We start from the raw sequence: 20,273 nt of genomic DNA, 5'->3' as shown, positions 1-20,273 counted from the left end.
AGGGGAAAAAAGAAAAGACAAAAAGGGAGATAGGAGGGAGATGTGACGACCACTGTATGCATTCTTCTTGTAAATGACTAAAAATAGTGCCAAAGAAATCAGATCCTTTGACAATGTTCTATTTTCAAATGGAAAGCACCTGCTCTTTTTTAATCCCAGTATGAGTGAAATGTGAAAGCTTTTGCTTCAGAAAGGTTTGCAAAATGTCACCTTTCAACTTGATTCTGACGCTTTCATCACACCCAGAAGCCGATTTCCTCTGCTTCTTCTTCTTCTTCTTCTTTTGGCTTCCTTTGTGTTGAAGTCAAGCCTCATTCTGATAAATTCATATGTGCTTTGAGAATTTTTTTTTTTTTTGCTAATCCTCATATGGCTTTTGTTCTGCATAGGTTTTCCCAATGCAAAACTGTGTGGGACCCAACATGATTCCATGAACTTAGGGGAATTTGCCTGAAACAGTCTGAAAACCTCTGAGAAGTTGCATGGTCTAGTGTTGGGCTTGAATTTCTAATTAGTTTAGTGTTTTGTGTTGACAGCATTATATTCAGATCTGTATTCTTATGTAACATTTGTTTCCAATACATATTAATGGGATTGTTATTCAGCAAGTGAATTTAGAGCAATTTCACCCAGAGATACTGATGAATCATTTTCCTCTTATTTGCAATAAGACAATGCCTTCATTTATCCTGGCCTTTCAAGGTTTAATGGGTTGGAAATGTATGTTCCATTAAAATGTAAATCTATAGAAAAGCCAAGCTTTTTACCTTTCCCTGTTCACCTCTTACCTTATGCAGTATTGATTTTATACAAAGGATTAATTTGATGGAATAGAAATAGTGTCACTTATCAGTCAACAACAATTTGTGCTTGCTTTTTTGGTGGTTTATCATGTACCATTGCCATACACTTAACATTTTTCTATTGCATTTATACATTACAAAGTAACATTTCCAGATTGCTTTAGTTTTTACCAGCCAATTCTCTACCAGAAGAACACAAGACTATAGTGTTCCCTGAAAGTTTCTTCTGCTTTCCAGGCGTGTATTGCTTAGGATTTTAGAAATCTCTTAACACCATTAATATAGTTATCTTCTCTGCATTTATCTAGTCTTCTTTTTAAAGCGTCTAGGAAATTCGCTGTTGTAATAGCACATAGTCTATAAATGATACCTATTATGAAGCGATCTTTACTTTCTGTGTTTCAGAACTGCTGCTCCAAGTTATACACATATCTACAAACATAAACAAACATAAATCACTTATATGTCATCTTTCCTACTTAGAAAAAAGAAGCCACATTCGTCTTGTTCTTTAACAAAATGGTTTGTTTTTTTAAGTCACCATCACCTTTTCTCCTGGATTCCTTCATTTGGCTTTGTTTGTCAGTTGAGACCTTGGAATATGCCACTTGGCCAGATCTTATTGAGCATCAGGGACAATTGGGAGTAAGCAAGTCCCTTAGATAGCTAAGCCCTATTCAAGTGATGACAAACGTTTTTGGCACCGAGTGCCCAAACCTGAACGCAACTGACCAATTGGGCAGTGTGCAGGTGCCTATTTTTGGGGCATTTTCAGGCCGTTTTCAGGTTGTTTTCAGACCATTTTTGGCTTGAAGAACTACGTGAAATTATACCCACAAAGAGGGCTTTGCGTGCTACCTTTGGCACACGTGCCATATGTTCGCCATCCCGGCCCTGTGCCATGCAGATCTTCCTAAACAAGCTTGAATTATACCAGCAGCTTATGGGTAACCAGTGCAGTTTGCATAACAGAAACGTTACATGAGCATACCAAAGTATATACCTTGCCTGCAGCATGTATTCTGAATCAGCTACAGCTTTTGAACGGTCATCTAGGGAGGTCGCATGCAGACTATATTACAGAGATGAGTAAGGCACAAATGAATGTGAAGGGGGGGAAAAAACCTCCACCCAGGAAGGAACACAATTGGAATATTAGATGAATTTGAATAAAAGCCCTCCTGGCTATAGATAGGTCTGCGTTTTGAGCAGGAGTTGTGTGTCCAGGAGGACTTTCAGATTGTACACCAGTTCTGTCTGGGGGATGTGTATTCATTCAGAACTATAGATAAACAATCCATTGTTCAGGAGGAACCCGGAATGCACTGTCTTGTCATAGTTGAGTTCAAGATTGTTCTCCTCCCATTTCATAATCCAACAGCCCTCAGGTGCTGAAACAAACCTCAACAACATCTCTTGATAGACCTGAGGTCAAGATATACAACCGGGTATCCTCAATGTACCCAATGGTAACTGATTCTGCAGTCTCCGATACATGTTAAACAAGAGAGAAAAAGTCTTTGTCCTGTTGTATTAAATAGAAGTATCTCTTGAAGCAGGAAGAGAATTACTACAATACCATTGTCTCCTACTGTTAGTCAGTAAATCAAGCAGGATACCATGATCAATGGTAGGAAACATTGCTTGTTATTTGTTATATGAAAGTCATGCATTCAAGTAATATTGTACTATAGTGCTTTATTCAAAATGTTTCATATACATTTGGGGCTCTTTCACATGGGTTGTTAGCACTAAATCTGTAATTATCATACCGTCTTGTTTAGCAGCTGAACAGATTTGCAATGAAATCTTTTGAGGTAGGCAGGGTTCTGTTTTCAGTAATGATACTCTTCAAAGTTGATGAATAGTGGCATTGACAGAAATCTATAATATGCCAACACCAGCATGGTGACGCAATATTGCATATGTTGTAATTACGTACTTTCATCCTGACCTCTGACACAAATATGTGTGTCACCATTTACATCAGGGGTGGGTTTCAAAACTTTTTACTTTTGGTTCTGTGGGTGTGGCTAGATGGAGGGGCATGTGACTGATTGGGTGTGGCTAACTTGACATCACTCATGCCCATGTCCACTCAGTCATGTGTTCACCACTAGCCACACCCACAGAACCAGCAAAAATTTCTGTTTTGCCAGCAGGGAGGCTGGCAAAGAAGCTTCACTTTCCCCACCACCATGGCTCTCATAGTAAGGAGGCAGGTATGCTGGTCCAGGGCTCGCTTCCCTTATCACTCGCTGCTGCCTGCCCGCTTGCCGTGTTCCCAGGAAGGGCCTCAAGAAGCTTTGCTGAGCCGTCCCAGAGCTGTGCAGAGGCTTCCCTGACCCAGCACTCACATGATAGGCTCAGGCAGCATCTTCTGGGGCTTTTAGGTGAGGGCTTTGCCCCCTGGACAGCCTTTTCAGGAGCATCGCAACTCAGCCTCACCCAGCCTGGCTCCCTTCTGAACTTAGGAAGCGGTGCTTCGCACCCAGCACACCGCAGAAACCCAGACTGGGGCACTTTGTGCGGGTTTGGCTGCAGGAAGACCCTGGCGCCAATTTCTTCAAGCAGGGATCCCCTCAAGTGGGGCCCAAACTGATAATGGGATGGATGGGGGGGCCTCTGACCACCTCCCATCCCGGGGAGCTGCTGCATGCCATTGCAGGTGCCCAGGGCAGCCTCGACCACCACCTTCTTGCTGCCTTCAGCCCCATGCAACTTCTCTGCCACCTCACCGACCTAGGGACACTCTGGCTCCACTGGGCAGCCACTCCTTTGCCAGTTGCAGTTGGCCTTTCGGCAGCCCTGCTTCCTCCTGGTGCCCCTTCCTGGCCAAGAGACCCTCCGGGGCAGCTTCACCACTCTGGCCATGTCTGGGCGGATGCTGGATCTCCAGTGTGATCTACCACATAAAAGAAAGTACATTTCTCGAGGCTGGATTTGTACTTTTCAAAATATATTTTATATACCATAAAGGATACTTCAATTTCATCCCAGTGTGGTCCAACTTCGACCTTCTCAAGATGGCAGTGCAAAACATAAGGGCAGAAGTCACCCAGGTTTCTGTTAAAAGGGGCGCTCCAAAGCTTTGCCACCACTGAGATGGCTCAAGTATTTCCTTGGTCGGCGGTACCACTTCTGGGTTGTGCAGGGTCTCGATTCCTCCCTCTCTCTGGCAATGGCCGCAGCGGGGTTATCTGATGCAGAGCTGCAGGCAGAGATGCTGGCCCTGGGCTACCAGCTGGAGCCAATTATTGATTCCACCCAAAAACTTTATGTCAGCATCTCTTGCGGCTGTGCCCTTCCCTAACCATCCACATGGAGCCTCTGCCAGTGGTGCGCTTCCCATTTTGCATTGCTTTTCCTGCCACTGTGGCTCTCAGAGGAAGGAGGCAAGGATGTTGGCCTGGGGCTCACTACCGTTTGCCACTGCTGCCCCTGTGTTGGAGACTGGACTGGGCCCAGCCACCCGGCCACTTGCCCACTCACTCACCGCTTTTCTGGCTGGCTGCCCAGCTGCCAAGACAGGGCCCGAGCTGGCAGAGAGGGGGATGCAGTTCCTTGGCTTGTCCCGGCTGCCGCTGAGTCCATTGCCCTCTACTCCCACCGCCACCCTCTCCAGCATGCGAAGCTTGCCAGTCTGCAATGATGTGGCAACTTTGGGAGACGCTGGCTGGTGGGGAGGGGGGGGCTAGGCTAGCACAAATGCTGCTTACCTGTGTGTAGGCAGGAGGAGGCGGTTGTGTGGATGCATGTGGTGAAGGTGAGGCAGGAAGGGCATCTGGTTTGGGGACATGGCCAGCCAACCGTCACTACCAGTTTGGCAACCCATGCCCAATTACCACTACCAGTTCTCCCTAACCAGTCCGAACCGGGAGTAATCCACCTCTAATTTACATGATAATACCAACACACATGATTCATCATTTCCTCTCCTTGAAGCTGCCCATGACAAGTAAGATTATATGATGGTGGACCACCATGATTATGATTACTTATGATTATAACTGGTCTATTTTCTAGTTGGTGAGAACTCTTATCTCACTCTCTACAGCCTGACTTCAGTTGACACTGCATTTTGTTTTCCAATTGTTAAATTGGATTGGTAGCTTCGTCATCTCAAAAATCCCTTTTCTTTGCCCACTTCCTTTCACAACAGTAACTATTCCAACATCTACTTGGATATTTTTTGTATGACTTGAATTATATGGCATCCTGTTGATTCTAATTTAAAATGCAGTCAATATCAACTTGACTTCTTTTGATTTACAGATTCTTGCAGTAGTTACCAGCAATAGGGTGAATTTGACAAACATTTAGTCTCTCCCTTCCCCTCAGGAGACCTCAGGTTGTACAAAATGTCAAATTAATGCTGACATTTTTTTCCCCAAGAGATTTCCTTATGGATGGAATATTGACAATTTTTATTTCCTTTTTGTAGGAAGTAGGTATTAAACAAATTTCAATTATATCCATTTCATTTTATGTTCAATACAGTACAATATGTACATATTGCATCAAATAATCTGTTTTTGGAACTAATACTTTGAAACCACCTTATTACAATTAAAGCATACAGTAGATCAAGTAGGTTTGTTGAGCCCATGTGAAAATATGTGTGGCTAATGAAAAACAGCAACAAAAACATCTGAACTATTCCTGGGGAAATGATCACAGGAATTAAACATCAGTAAGTTTTATTCCTGTTATTTTATAGGTGATTTGCTTAAGACATATTGGTAGACTCGCAACTGAGCGGGCATTGGAAAGAGAAAATAACCTACACCTTTTAGATACTAATGCAAGGTAGATATACTTCCATTTCCAGATACATATTGTTAAAATGCTGTCCAAGTTAATTATTTTCTCTTCCTCTAGGATACCTACTTGGTGGTCACGTATTACGTTTGTTCCATGGCCATGATGAATGTTTGACCATTGCGTCTACAGAACAGAATGATTCCCCACATAAGTGAGTTGCACTACAGATTATGCATATTTTCCATCTTTAATTTCAGATGTAAATCCAAACAGTCTTCATTCTAAACAATGAACAAGCACATGACAAATATCAGATTGATTTTTGTTGCCATTCTTCTGTTGATGTAAAATAATCCAGACTTTTCCTATAATTATATCTAGCCAGTATAATTCAAGTTAGAGGCACTAATATAACTGGCATCTCTCCCATCCATCCATCCACCCACCCACCCATCCATCCATCCATCCATCCATCCATCCATCCATCCATCTATCTATCTATCATCTATCTCTGTCCTAAAAAAAGCACGAATTAGCATCACGTGGTCCAATTAAATATATAAAAAATGTCTCCCATTATTTACTCAGCACTACATTCTATAGGCATGTTTTTCATAAGTAAGAACCTTCAAGTATCCTTAAAATAACATCACTGTTTACTGTTAAAAGATGAGAATACTTGGCATTGAAGATTAGCACTGTTGGTCCTGTATCAATAGTCACATCACATGCCAAGTGCCCTCTGGCTACGCTGCATCTTGTCCTTGTTGCTTGTTCAACTGTCTGTAAAGATATGAACATAATAGCAGTGAGGCAAAACAGCTGCATCTTGCCCTTTTTGTGCAAGAAATAAAGCAAATAGAATAAAGCACTGATGGAAGCAAAGGGAAAGTTAGCAAAGGGCATTGTGTGACAGACATAAAAAAAACTGGAGCAAATTTTTATAGTTAACTGCTATTGCAAACTAAGATTGTTTAATTTTAGATAAGTGGTATTTGCCAATTTGTAGTTGCTGCATTTCAAAATTGTACCTAGCAGAATTATATATAATATTGTGTTCCACAAACTTTGCAAAGGACACTCAGCTAAAAGTTCAGATTTCGAAACTAAAAAACAGTTTACCTTCTGCATGTTGATTAATAACTGAAGATGTATTTAATCTTGATGGAATGGATGAAAATATGCTTAGGTAAGATCAAACGGTCTTACTGACTCTTCCTAGCTTTGTCATGAAAACTCCTGAGCAGATGGTTGGTCTCCCTGTTGGGATGTCTATCTGGTTTGTTTGGCTATGACAAGATGTCTGTTGATGGCATAATTGAAAGCATAACTGGATCAGTTCTGTCTTTACTGATATAGCACAACTTTGATCACGAATAAGGTTTCTTGTATTTGGGAAGAGTTTTATACTATATGACTGTATGTTCTATGTACCTTCCTGACAGGTTTGGCCTGGGGCTATTTCTCAGCGTCTTTGGGAATGAAATGGAGTTGTGATTATTGGCTCCTGAAGTAGAAGAGGTGGTGGGATGGATTTATTGTGATTATGGATGCTTATTGTGCAGAATGTGTAGGGTTTTATTTACCAATGGTATTATTATTGTTTATATTGTTATTATTTGCTGTTTTAATCTTAGTTACTAGAAGAAAGAATTATAGACTGTTCAGAGTCTGGTCAACTAGAGTTGCACAGAGTCTAAATAAACAAACAAAACCCTTAATAAAATGGATTTTATTTTGGAAATGTGCATCGTTTTATTCTTTTTCACACATTTTTCAGTGTTGCATTAAAAAATCTTGTACAATTGTAAAAGATTACAAAGGCAATTTCACGGGGAAAAGTGCCAACATAAAAGGATAATATGATTAACCTTAATTCTAAAATCACCATGTTTCTCCTAAATATCTGATCATTAAAATCTGGAAACTAATGGGAATATCAATGATTTCAAATGCTTTATTAATAAAAAAGAATTTGAGGTTTAGGCGATTCATGTCCCACTGCACTCCTAATTTCTTAAATAAGATTACAAGAGATCCAGTTTCGATTTATTAATGATTGAATTATTTTACAGTTGTTCAGTTTATATAGCAAAATCTAATTCTGAATCTTACTGAAAGAAGTTGTCAATTATTACAGAAAAAGCTTCAATTTCCAAATGCTGTGTATATTTCAGTCACAGATTATAATTCTGCATACATTTAATAACGCTAAATCTCCCATGCAGTGCATCTCAGTATGTGTAATCTTTTTCTAGGAGGGTCTTTTATGAAGCTGGGGGAGCTGGAGTCCGTGCAAGATCACTATGGAGAGTAGAACCTCTTCGAATAAGGTGTTGTGATTTTACGTTATATTCCTGGTTTTTGCATTATGCTGTCCTATATAATAGAATATACAGTATTTTGGACTGGGAAATCCAGCAGACTTTCTTGTCTACCAATTTACAGATTGATAGGCAGAAATCAGAAAGAAATTTGCTACTTCCTGTTTTTGTTGTGTAGTATTTCTTTTTAGACTTAAATATTTCAGTTGCTCCAATTTTCTCCTTTTAAATTCCTTATTTTATTCTCACCAAGCCTCCTTGTGGATGCTCCTTTCCAACACTGAGGTATCCAATATTAGGAAAATCATCCCGAGTGGCCAGAATGACAGACAGAAATGGGTTTATTTGTTTGTTGCAATTGGATCCTTCCTTAAAAGTTGACCTATGTTGATTGTGTGTGTGTATTATGTCTTATGGGATGCTGTTTCGGGGCCATAGGATTAAAGCCTTAGAGATAACTACTGAATTTAGATGGTAGGTTAATGATGACCCTGAAAGTTATTACCGTAATAGTTTGCACCTCAATTTCTGAAGGAAAAGAAAAATGGAAGGCACTTAACATGGTAAGAAATAAGCATAGAAAATTCCAACTATCTAGGAAAATAATGAATGTGAATGTGAGTTAATTTGTAATACTGTTATGAGACTTTGTTGAATTTATTAAAAGATGCCCCTAAGAAAGATCTTGGGCTGAAATAAATTAAAGTTTAACCAAATAAAACAAATAAATGAAAGGTTTTTTTCATTTTAATGATAGAATTAAGCCTGCACTTAGTGCATGAAAATGAATATCTCCTAAATATAGAATAGAATAGAATAGAATAACAGAGTTGGAAGAGACCTTGTAGGTCATCTAGTCCAACCCCTTGCTTAAGCAGGAGATCCTATACTGTATCTGACAAATGGCTGTCCAGTCTCTTCTTGAAAGCTTCTAGTGATGAAGCACCACAGCTTCTGTTCCATTGGTAAATAAATACATAGGTAAATAAATACTTAGAATAGTCCATGTAAACCATAAACTAAATGTTCTTTAAACAATTTTTAAGCTGGAGTGGAAGTTATATTCGCTGGGGACAACCATTTCGCCTTCGACATATTACAACAGGACAGTTTTTAGCACTGACAGAAGACCTGGGTCTTGTTTTGTTAGACAGAGAAAAGGCTGACACAAAATCAACTTCCTTTTGTTTTAGAGCATCCAAGGTAAGTAATATTTTTACATTAAATGAATGTGGAAAGAACACAAATGCTCTACCTAAATCAAGTCTATCACATAGCAGAAATGAATAAATGTCAACAAATTACGCTGAAGAAAATATGTTGGGAGAACATAAAACTGCTCAAAGAAAATTTAGACATCAAAGAAGATTTAGGGGCACCTCACTGATGTATCTGTTTGCTCTCTAAATTGACTTGTTGCACCTTTCAGTTTATTATGATTGAATTTCACCTACTTTTTGCACATCTACATTTTTGTTTTTGTTTTTTTGTATAAAGTTTTTTTTTCATTTCATAACATATAACCATATGTATACTATTACACAGCCAACATCGTATTATATTATTAAATGTTTACATCAATTCATCTTACCATCAACTCCCCAAAACAATTATTGGCCCTTCTGCTCTCCTTACACCATATTTGTACTTTATCCATCACTTTCTTCTCCCTCTCTTCTTCTCCTATCTCCTTTCTTCCCTCTGTTGTCCTTCTCTTCTCTACTTCCCCTTCCTCTCTCCTCTTCTCTTCCCTTTCCACTCCTTTTTTCTCTCTTCCTCTCCTCCCTTGCCCTTTCTCCTATCCCTCTCTTCTTCCCTTACCTTTCTACTCTACTTCATACTCTTCATCTCATTTACTTGGTATATTTCAGCTTCTGAGCAAGCTCCATTTGATGTTGATGGTATTTATAATTCCTTTTCAGTATACATATTTAATTTTAACATATATCTTCCTCCTTTTTTTTAAAGAGAGAGAGAGAAAAGTATACATATATAATAATTGTACTTTTAAACCACCACCACCCAGCCTAATTTTGGACGAGATTTAGACGTGGTTACAATTCCCACCTATTCTCATCATATTTATATAATTATGCATCCTTACATTATGCATCTGTCTTTAAATCTCAATAGTTTCCCATTGTAAGTATATTTCATGTTCCCTCTCCATTTTTCCATCTCTTGGTTTAGGTTACCCTTAATTGTCTATAAATAACAATCCTTGCTGTTCAATGTTCATTACAATTCCCTTAATCTACTATATAGAATACCAAGCAGTACAAATCTCATTTTGTTCATCACTTAGAAGTTCTATATATGTCCATATTTTGTATATTTTAATCCATACTTAATTGTCCTTCAATTGTCATATTCAATCAATTAGCAACTCAGTTTAATTGTCATGTATAAAAGTGAATCACAAACCTCTGATTTACAATCTCCCCATATCAGTTTCATATTTGTCCATATTCCATATATTTTAACCTTTATTTAACCTTAATTATCTCTCCATTATCATATTGAATCAATTAGCAACACAATTTTATTGTCATATTTAGGAGTAAACCCTTTATCTCAGCTTTATATTTCCCCATATAACAATTTCTAATTGTCTGTTTTTTTTCTAGTAAGTCTTTTGTCCCACCTCTCTATTCTTGCCTTCTCCTTTTTCTTTGTTTTGACACGTCTACCCTCTTCAATTTTCCTCAAGCCACGGTCAAAAAAATCTTTTATATTTCCCTTTGTTGGGCCGTAACCTTCTTCTTCAGTTTTCCCTATGCCACTATGAGCCTTTATAAAATATTTTGTCTAGTTTTTATTTCCTTTTGTTGGGACACATCTCCACTTTTCAATTTTCCCTATACCACTGCCAAACCGAAAGATATTTTTTGTCTGCTTTTTATTTCCCACCGTTTCTACTCCTTCATTATCTCTCCCCCCTTCTTCCTTTCCTTCTTCCTTAAATTCCTGCTTCTCTGGGTTCAGAATTCTATTTAGGCTTGATTTTAATTATTTATGCATATTTTTTATAATTTCACGTAATTCTTCAAATTCCCACCTCTCCATAATGTCCAGTTCCAAGGCTACAGTTAATTACACAGTTCGTATTTCAGAGTTCTGGTCCACCTTAAATTTTTCTAATTCAGCTGCTATGTAGAAGAGCGAGTCATCCTGGTCTTTTGTTCTTCCTTAATGTCCAGTTCCAAAATTGCAGTTAGTTATACAGTTCTTATTTCAAAGTTCTGGTCCACCTTAAATTTAGCTAATGTGAGAAGGGAAGAGAAGCTGGATCTTTTGCAAAGAAAAAAAACCTTCGTGTTTTCCCAGTTCTTGATTTTATTATTATTTTTTCCATTGCTACCTTCCACCTCTCATTGGTTATGATTGCTCAAAACACATTAATTGGAACAAAAACTTGCATACAGCCAAACTTGGGTATGTTCCTCTTCGTCTCCTGCTTTTCCAAGTTCTGATTTATGGCAGGTGGTTAATTGAATCTCCCACACAGGCAAGATTAGGTTATCAGTTGTCAGTGAGAAAATCATGCTTTTTCCTTGATTTTTCTTCCTTGTTGCATTCCACATCTCATTAACTGGAGTTGCTTAAGATATATTAGTTAGAAGAAATGTGGACGAAGTAAATCACCTCAGAATGTTTAGTTTCTACTTCAAATCCAAAACCAAATTTAGAGTTTGTATTTGAGTGGGTTCGTCAGTGCTCTGCTTTCTCCCTTTCTGTCCAAATTGTTTCAAACAAATGGCTTTTTTTTTGGGGGGGGGGTAGTTTTTCAACCCTCCATTTTCCCTTTCTTTCTTTCCTTTTGCCAAAATCCAGATCTGTCTATTAATATTATTTGTACTCTCAAAATTCTTTGCCTTTTCCAAGCTTTGATTTATGACTGTGGGTTAGATGAATCTTCTTACCAGTCTTTCATCTCGACCTAATGCTCCTGTTCAATTGCTTTGTCTGGAAGCCAGCTTCTTGTGCAGCCATGTTGCCATGCTGCCGTCCCTATTCCAATTCAGAAGGCAAATCTCCAACCTGCGAGGGACCTGTTGCCTCCCTCTGGGTCTGATGAGATACTGCTCCTTCTTCACTTCCCCCACCCTCACGGGGGAGGGGTCTGATCCAAAAAGGATGTCGGAATTGGTTTGTCAGACAGAGTTCATGTGAGACTCTTCAGACCCCGCTCGTCTGTCCATCTGGAGAACTTCCGGTCGAATCTGGTCACATTTACATTTTTGTAAGTGTGCAAAAAAATAGGAAAACATTCAATCATAATAAGCATTGGTCATTTTTATGGTGCTTTTCTATTGGATCTCATTTCTAAGTAACCACTACTTATTTTATTTATTTATTTGAACAAAAACAAGAAACAAGTAATGAAATCAGAAAAAGATGGGAAGAGGTTACAAGCTGCACCATATCAAAGCTCCTTGAAATGCTTATTGGGACATAAGGATATCGTTATTGAACACATGGGTAGCAATCACGCTAACTACAAGCTTTACCTTGTTCTTCTCTTCTTTGGCCCTTCCCTCACAGTTAATGCTGAATATATTGTACTATAGGAAATAAGACATTGCTGAGAAATTATAGTTCCATTTGACCAATTCAGAGAATCTAAACATTTGTATAGAGTGCCAGTTTGGTACAATGATTAAAGGTATCAGGCTAGAAATTGGTACACCATGATTTTTAGTCCTGCCTTAGCCATGATGGCACCTCAGTGTTTGTGGGCCAGTCATTCTCTTCAGCCCAAAGAAGAAACTGTTCCAAAATGCTGCAGGCAATTGTTAGGAATCAATACATACTTTATGACTAAATGTAAATAAATGATCTTGACAGACATTCAGAAGTATATTCATTCTTCTTTAAAATATACTACACTAAAGTTTACTTCTCTACATAATCTTTTTTTCTGGATTGAAATAATATATACGAGAAATCATTGCCAGGATATTTCTCTTGCTTACTATTCAACTTAAAAGCAGCAGCCAGCAAGCAGTAAAGATGTAACAGCATTTTCCATTTCTCCGCTTTCTCAATTTAATCTATAGATAGCTTTCTTCCGCATTCTAACATCTCTTTTTAACTGAACTTTTTGTATTTTCAAATACACTTAATAAAACTCATCAGCAAAGAACCGATAGTACTATATGTTAAGTGACAGAAACGTACACTATGTACTGAGAATGTGAAAAAAAAAATTAGTTTTGTATTTATGAGATTGAAAAAGCTGATTAGAGTGTGAACATTCAAGTTGCAAAACACTATTTTTGCAGAGGAATCTATTTTTCCTTATTGTTAATATTCCCTAAAGCTGAATACCTAGAATTCATTGTTGAATATTGTCTGCTACTAGATAGTCTAGATCAGTGTTTCTCAACCTTGGCAACTTGAAGATGTCCGGACTTCAACTCCCAGCATTCGCTGGCTGGGGAATTCTGGGAGTTGAAGTCCGGACATCTTCAAGTTGCCAAGGTTGAGAAACACTGGTCTAGATAGAGTTGCACACTTTATTTCATATAGCAGTCCTCCATCTCTGAGAACTGACATATTTTTTCTCTGCTATTGACAGGATAACAGCTTCCATAAGGAGTAAATTGAAATTCCACTTTATCTTATGACAGAATTATCTATACATATTTAAATTGACACTGAAATTTGACAGCCGTAATCCACAAGCGTAAAATATGAAAACAGGACATGGAATTGGGAGAAAGTAATTCTACTTGTATGCCTGGAATACACAAAAGAGGAGGCCTTTTATTTTATTTTCAATAGAAGTTGGAGGATGCTGAGCCTATATTTAAGATCTGGAGAAAGATGGGAAAGTGATAGTTCAAGTTTGCCTTGCTGGTTCCAGCAGTCGATTTCAATGCAACTGAGAAATTGGTGTTCCAATTATAGGTATAGGTAGTCCTCGACTTACAGCAGTTCAATTAGTGATTGTTTGAAGTTACAGCAGTACTGAAATAAGTGACTGACGACCATTTTTCCCACTTATCGCTGTTGAAACTGTTGTCCCCAAGGACACATGATCAAACTTTGGATGCTTGGCAACTGAGTCATATTTATAATGTTGCAGTGTCCTGGGGTCATATGATCACGTTTTTTCAATGTGCTGATAAGCAAAATCAATCTGGAAACAAGATTCAATTAATAACTACATTTTAACAATTGTAATGATTCACTTAACTGTGATGATAAAAGTTGTAAAATGGGACAAAATTCACTAAACAACTGTCTCGTTTAACAACATAAATGTTGGCTCAATTGTGGTTGTAAGTCAAGGACTACAGTAACCTCTTCCATGACCTCCAGAGAGAGGAAGGTTTGTTGCTGTTGAATTCTAGAGTGGTTTTTCACAAAGTCACAACTACCTAAGTACGCAGTGATTGTTTTTATCAATCACTGATATAAAAATCGTTCATGGAGTAAAAAATTATATATCTTACCTTTCCTCACTTATGCACATAACTTAGGGCAACTAACAATTGAAGTTAATAGAAACACAATCATATTCAAAATGTTAAGAAGCACAACCTAGACAGCATGATAAAAAAAACTTCTCTGATCAATAAACACATGTCTGAATGTACAAAAATTATATATCAACTTAAATGAGGTGTTAGCATACGACACTGATCTAGGTATTTTTTTGGGGGGGCTAAGAATTTATATAATTTTGGTGCTGCCCAAAAAAAGATATTTTTCTGATATGCACAATTGTTATCAATTATTAATAATTTGCTAGTTTTATTCTTTTTCACCCCTGTTGCATAAAGGAAAAACTGGATTCTGCTCACAAACGTGATATAGAGGGCATGGGATTCCCTGAAATAAAGTACGGCGATTCTGTTTGTTTTGTGCAGCATGTAGCTAGCACTTTGTGGCTGACATACAAAGCACAGGATGCTAAAACATCACGTTTAGGACCACTGAAAAGAAAGGTAAAGAGAAAATTTGTATTTTTATTCCGTCATCTGCGATTGTGAATAACTTGCACATGTGAATGTGCGGAAGCTCATACAGCCAGAAAATATTGCACAGTATTTAATTGTCTGCACTGTTGCCTATAAAGATGCAGTGTGAACAGTTTTGGGACATGAGGCTTTTGAGAGTTGCTCACTTGGGCTCAGTTTGTCTCTCTCTCTCTGTGTGTGTGTACACAAATAGGCAGGCAGTACCATCTGTTCTAGCTATTATGGATATTAATTAGTTTGCCCCACTGGTCCTTTTTGTTGAGACATATAGACTCAAGGAATTGCATTAGTCTTCTTAAGACCCATTAACAATAGGTGCTTCAGAGCTGGAGTTTACTTTCCAAATTCTGTGTTCGGTCTCCTGTATTCTTTTTAATACTCCCAGGTATATCATATTTTCATATGAGAAACAGGAAAGCATTCTGATTTCTATAAAGCCCATGGATTAATTCTATAATTTCATCTCTTAACTTATTTGGGTTGAACTGAGATACAGTATCTCATTCTCTTTATCGAGGATAAGAATATAGGGAACAAGCTGCATGCCTTTACAAGACATGCCTGATGTAGCAGAACATTTCATGGTTAGTTAATTCTTTCTTTCTTTCTTTCTTTCTTTCTTTTTTTCTTTCTTATTAATATATTTATTTATTACATTTATGTGGACATCCATCTCACAGAAGTGACTTCCCCTCAATTTAAATCAGGGAAGTATGATTTCAATGGTATCTTCTAATCGTAGAATAGGACACAACAGATCTACCCTGGTTTGTAAAGATTGCTCATGCCACAGTTTGTTCATTTGGATATCTCAGCAAAATGGGGCCTGACAAATTAGAACACATAAAGAGTGGGGGCCAGTAGCTTTATTCCCACACAGCTACCATGACCTTATGTCCTTTATTTCAGAAAGCTGTCTTTTAGATTCCATTTTTCAAAAACTCACTTTTGTCCTTCATTTTGGTCATTTCACTTTAGCATGGTAGATGGTACAACTTAATGGACAGTCTTTCACATTCATGTAAAAAATATGGAAATGTATTGTCTTTTTAAAACAAATTTATATATACTGCTTGATTTTAGCTATTTTTATCAACATATTCATTTCCTTTTCTTGGTTTTGCTCATGATTTTTCTTTTCTAAAGCAAAGTTATAAATGTAAATATTTTTTTGTTCTTAACCACTTTCAGATTTGCTCCTTTTTCAGGCTTGTCCTTTATTTTTTTCCTAAGATAATATATCAACCATATACATACACTGTTCTACACTTCTGCTCTTGCTATTTTTCTCAGCTACATCTTATAGCATATTATCTAAAATCCAACTGGGACATATTATCTGAAATTAAAAAGAACACCAGCAAATTAAAATTGCACATTCCTCCCAATCTCACACACTATCATTAGCAAACTGCATAGTAATATTTGAGACCATAATTGAAAACATACAGGGAGTCCTTGACCTACAGCCACAATTGAACCCCAGTTTTCTGTTGTTAAGCACAGCAGTTGTAAAGTGAGTTGTGCCCCATTTTCTGATCACATGAGTCTGTGCAAATGTCGTAAACACAAGCCAGTGGCCAAGCGCCTGAATTTTGATCACTTGATCATGGGAATGCTACAATGTTCCTAAGTGTGAAAATCAGTCGTAAGTTACATTTTTCAGTGCCATTTTAACTTCAAATGCACACTAAACAAATGATTGTATTTTAAAATATTACTTTGATCATTTATTTCAGGTTATATTACACCAAGAAGGGCACACAGATGATGGACTCTCCTTGCAAAGGTGTCAACACGAAGAATCCCAGGCTGCTAGAATTATTCTCAATACCACAAAATTATTCAGTCAGTTTATAAGGTATAGTTTCTTAATATAATAATTAATAATTAGCATTTATAACATTTATAGTTGAATCATACCAGAATCCATATGGAAATACATTCTGTTGATATTGGACTGTAATTTATTATTGTTGAAGATTAATTTTTAAATACATCAAATGAAATTTGCAAAAAAATTGCAGCACAGTTCTTTAACAATAAATCATCTTGATACACGAATATGCTTCCACCGATAGAAGATAATGGTGTATTGAGATACAAAACCTAATCTTGATATTAACAGTTTTTTTCAAATGTATTTCAAATATTCACTACACTAGCAATCCCCAACCTTTTTGGCTCCATAGAGGAAGAGGGGATGGCTTAAGTGCACATAGCCTAATCCCATGCATGCGCAAATAAAACTTTGTGCACTCGCCCACTGCTTGTGTGGCCCAGGGGTTGGGGATTCCTGCGCTATATCTTAGAAAATCACCTTTGCTAAGAGTCTTCAGCAGTTCAGTCTACAGAAAACCTACAAAGCTATTTTAGCAGGATGATTTCACTGACCATTGTTTGTTCCAACATTTACCATAGGTGTCCTCCAGCTGTATGGGGACCCCTCACTCCCTGAATTCCGGTCAGCACGGCTATATATAACCCCAAGGAAGCAGGTTGGAAAATGCTGCTCTAGACTAGCCTCTCTAACCTCTTCCTTCTCCATTCTTACCATACTCTCAGACTTTAGAATGTAGTGACAGAAAATTCCCCTCCCTCCTTCAAAATATGCATTGGTTGTGTTATACTGATTGTGCTATTCAGACTGGAGCCATTCTTCTTACACAGGCTGAGATTTCTTCTTGCATAAGCTGTAATAACACGTTTGCGTGAACGAAAGTTACTTTAAAAAAAATCTGTTTGAGTGATATTCCTTCTCTTCATCCTATGGAACAAATCTTGGTATTTCACAACACTCTATATTGAAAAGTTAGCATTTCCTTCCCCATGACTTTTATCATATAGACATGCATATGATATTCTTAGGACATAGATTGACCAGTTTTGCTGTTTTTTGTATGCAACTCTATCAGCTTGTTAAATTCTGCATCTATGGATCATGTGATACAAAACATTCTATGTGTAAGAAAAACTATATAATAGTAATAATTGTATTCTGATTATTGTTTTGATTCTAGTAATGTATTCTTTTTTATAACTTTGCTTTATCTTTTGATTCACAGTGGAAACAACAGTGTTACAACTCCCATCACTCTTCCCATTGAAGAAGTAGTTCAGACTCTCCAAGATTTAATTACATATTTTCTACCTCCAGAGGAGGAGCTAGAACATGAGGATAAACAAAACAAACTTCGTTCCCTTAAAAATAGACAAAATCTATTCAAAGAGGAGGTAGAAAAGACTATGTTTAGAGTGTTTTCGTTTAATCGGGTGTTGGGATCGATAGTCAAGTGTACATATGATTCGCCTTTCAAAGATGCTTTAAATAACCATTATTTGTATTTGTATTTTATTATTTGTATTTTATTAAATTTATATGCCGCCCTTTTCCCTGGGGGGGACTCAGGGCAGCTCACAACTTAAAAAGGGGGAAGGGGGAAAAAACAAACTTTGACATATAAAACAATACAAATTTAAGAACACAACATTCATACATTATTATTATACTCTGAAAAACTCAGTCTTAGAATCTTGGTTATATTAATCCTTTTGAAGGTGAGATCCAAACGGGACCTTGGGAAGATGATTCCACAATTGTGGAATGGGAAGGGGTCACAAGGATCACCTAGGTTAAAAAAAACACTGGCCTAGTCCATTACAGAATACAATTATGCTTCAGGTTTTCTGAAAAGATCAGATGGTTTGCTCCACAGAATGCTAGTTTCTTTTTTCTGAGCTGTCATAGACAATTGATAACTTAGATCAGGGGTGTCAAACTCCAGGCCTGGGGGCCGGATCTGGTCCAGAGGGTGCTTAGATCTCGCCCAGAGGGTGCTTAGATATGGCCTGAGGGGCTGCCCTGGAAACAACAATGGACTGGCAGTGCCCCTGCCAGCAAAAATTGAGCTCAGGAGGGCTATGGGCAGCTCCATTTTCACTGGCAAAGGGTTGCACAAAGTCTTCACAGCCAAAAACAAAGCTTGGGAGTCCGTTTTTGCTGGCAGACCACTCGGGCCACTACAGGTGTGCCTGACACGGGTGACGTTGAGCTGGCCATGTCCATCTTGGGCTCTGAAGTCAAACACAATCCTGATGCGGCCCTCAATGAAAGCGAGTTTGACACCCCTGGCTTAGAGGAATATGAAGCATCATATATAAGCCTTTATTTAAAAAAGGGCTGGCCGATGAGATATAATTTTGGATTTTCTGTATTAAATCAACTGTAGAGTTTCCTGACTGAGGGATTAAATCTTCTCCTTTGCAGTTCACAGAAATAACTAATAATTTTAAAACTGATTTTAACAAATTGAAAAAAATGATGTTCTGGATGGATATAGTTCTTGTTCCCATCTGGTTTTCATCATTTTTGCTGACAATTGGGTGGCATATAAATTTAATACATTATTATTATAATTATATAATTAATTATCTTTTCACACAACCCATACTTTATTGCTGTTTTATTATCAATAATAGTCATAATATTCTTTAGAGCATATTTGTGTTCTACTGTTTGTAGTATTCATTAAGCAAAATTATTATATAAATTTAATCTTTTAAAGACATTAAAAATAAGGCATGATAACATAATACAGAAGAAAACAACAAACACATACATTTAGAGTCACAAATGTATCAGTAAAAGTAACAAGACCAATAAGATCATTCCAAAGAATATAGGTAAAAATATCATAAATGAATGATTCCAAAGACTGGAACACCTAGTCTGTTATCTATGTAAGAATCAACAAGAAAATATTTCTGAAGGAGATGATTTTGGAGGTGTGAAGCCAAGAAAAAGAAAAGGCCCTGTCCCTGGTGGAGTAATTTCTGATAAAACAAAGAGCAGAGCTTCTGATGCGATCCTAATCCTTGAACAGGAACGTTATAACATGGATAATGGATTGCAAAGCATTTGCAAAGGGTTTGGAAGTCAATACTAGCCCCCTAATTGGACTTGCAATTGAAAAGGCAACCAGTGTAATCAGTGCAAAATAGAAGTAATGTGATTAGACAATCTAGTTGCCAGAGATGTTCTCATTACTGCATACATTCTACCAATAGTTGATTTCCAAACTGAGTTTCAGGGTAGGTGTATGCAGCAATCCAATTTGCTAATGGAGGCAGCGGGATGATTTTCTATTGGGGAAGTGGCTCTTGGGAAGAATGAAAGCTTTCCTTTCTCTAATGCTATGACCCTGGTCCAGATGAGACCTTTATGACTGCTTTAAGCAAAATGATAGTTACAATGGTTGATTTTGTATTTTTGAAATCTATCTTCTCCCACATGTACAGCTAGTTATTTTCTTTCTGGGAAGAAAATTTATTATACTTAATATTTTATAGTTCAATACTGTATTTGAATAATATTTTATAGTTCAATACTGTAT

General features: G+C 37.5%; 1 protein-coding gene across 1 annotated transcript in view; it reads left to right on the top strand.

Moving 5' to 3' along the window:
- RYR3 (ryanodine receptor 3) overlaps window positions 1–20,273 on the top strand; it is a 287,040-nt gene that overhangs the window by 72,325 nt on the left and 194,442 nt on the right. Inside the window, exons 8-13 of the mRNA XM_087723025.1 lie at window positions 5,685–5,778; window positions 7,826–7,900; window positions 8,938–9,094; window positions 14,683–14,847; window positions 16,620–16,741; window positions 17,946–18,114. Of these exons, the coding sequence (XP_087579151.1) occupies window positions 5,685–5,778; window positions 7,826–7,900; window positions 8,938–9,094; window positions 14,683–14,847; window positions 16,620–16,741; window positions 17,946–18,114 (782 nt within the window). The remainder of the gene's footprint in view (window positions 1–5,684; window positions 5,779–7,825; window positions 7,901–8,937; window positions 9,095–14,682; window positions 14,848–16,619; window positions 16,742–17,945; window positions 18,115–20,273) is intronic.

The sequence above is a fragment of the Thamnophis sirtalis genome, unplaced genomic scaffold (genome assembly GCF_051295495.1).
Source record: "Thamnophis sirtalis isolate CommonGarterSnake01/CBP01778 unplaced genomic scaffold, rThaSir2_p1.2 scaffold_1, whole genome shotgun sequence".
Lineage (NCBI taxonomy): Eukaryota > Metazoa > Chordata > Lepidosauria > Squamata > Natricidae > Thamnophis > Thamnophis sirtalis.
The sequence above is the reverse complement of the archived record's forward strand: the minus strand, read 5'-3'. Positions and strand labels throughout refer to the sequence as shown.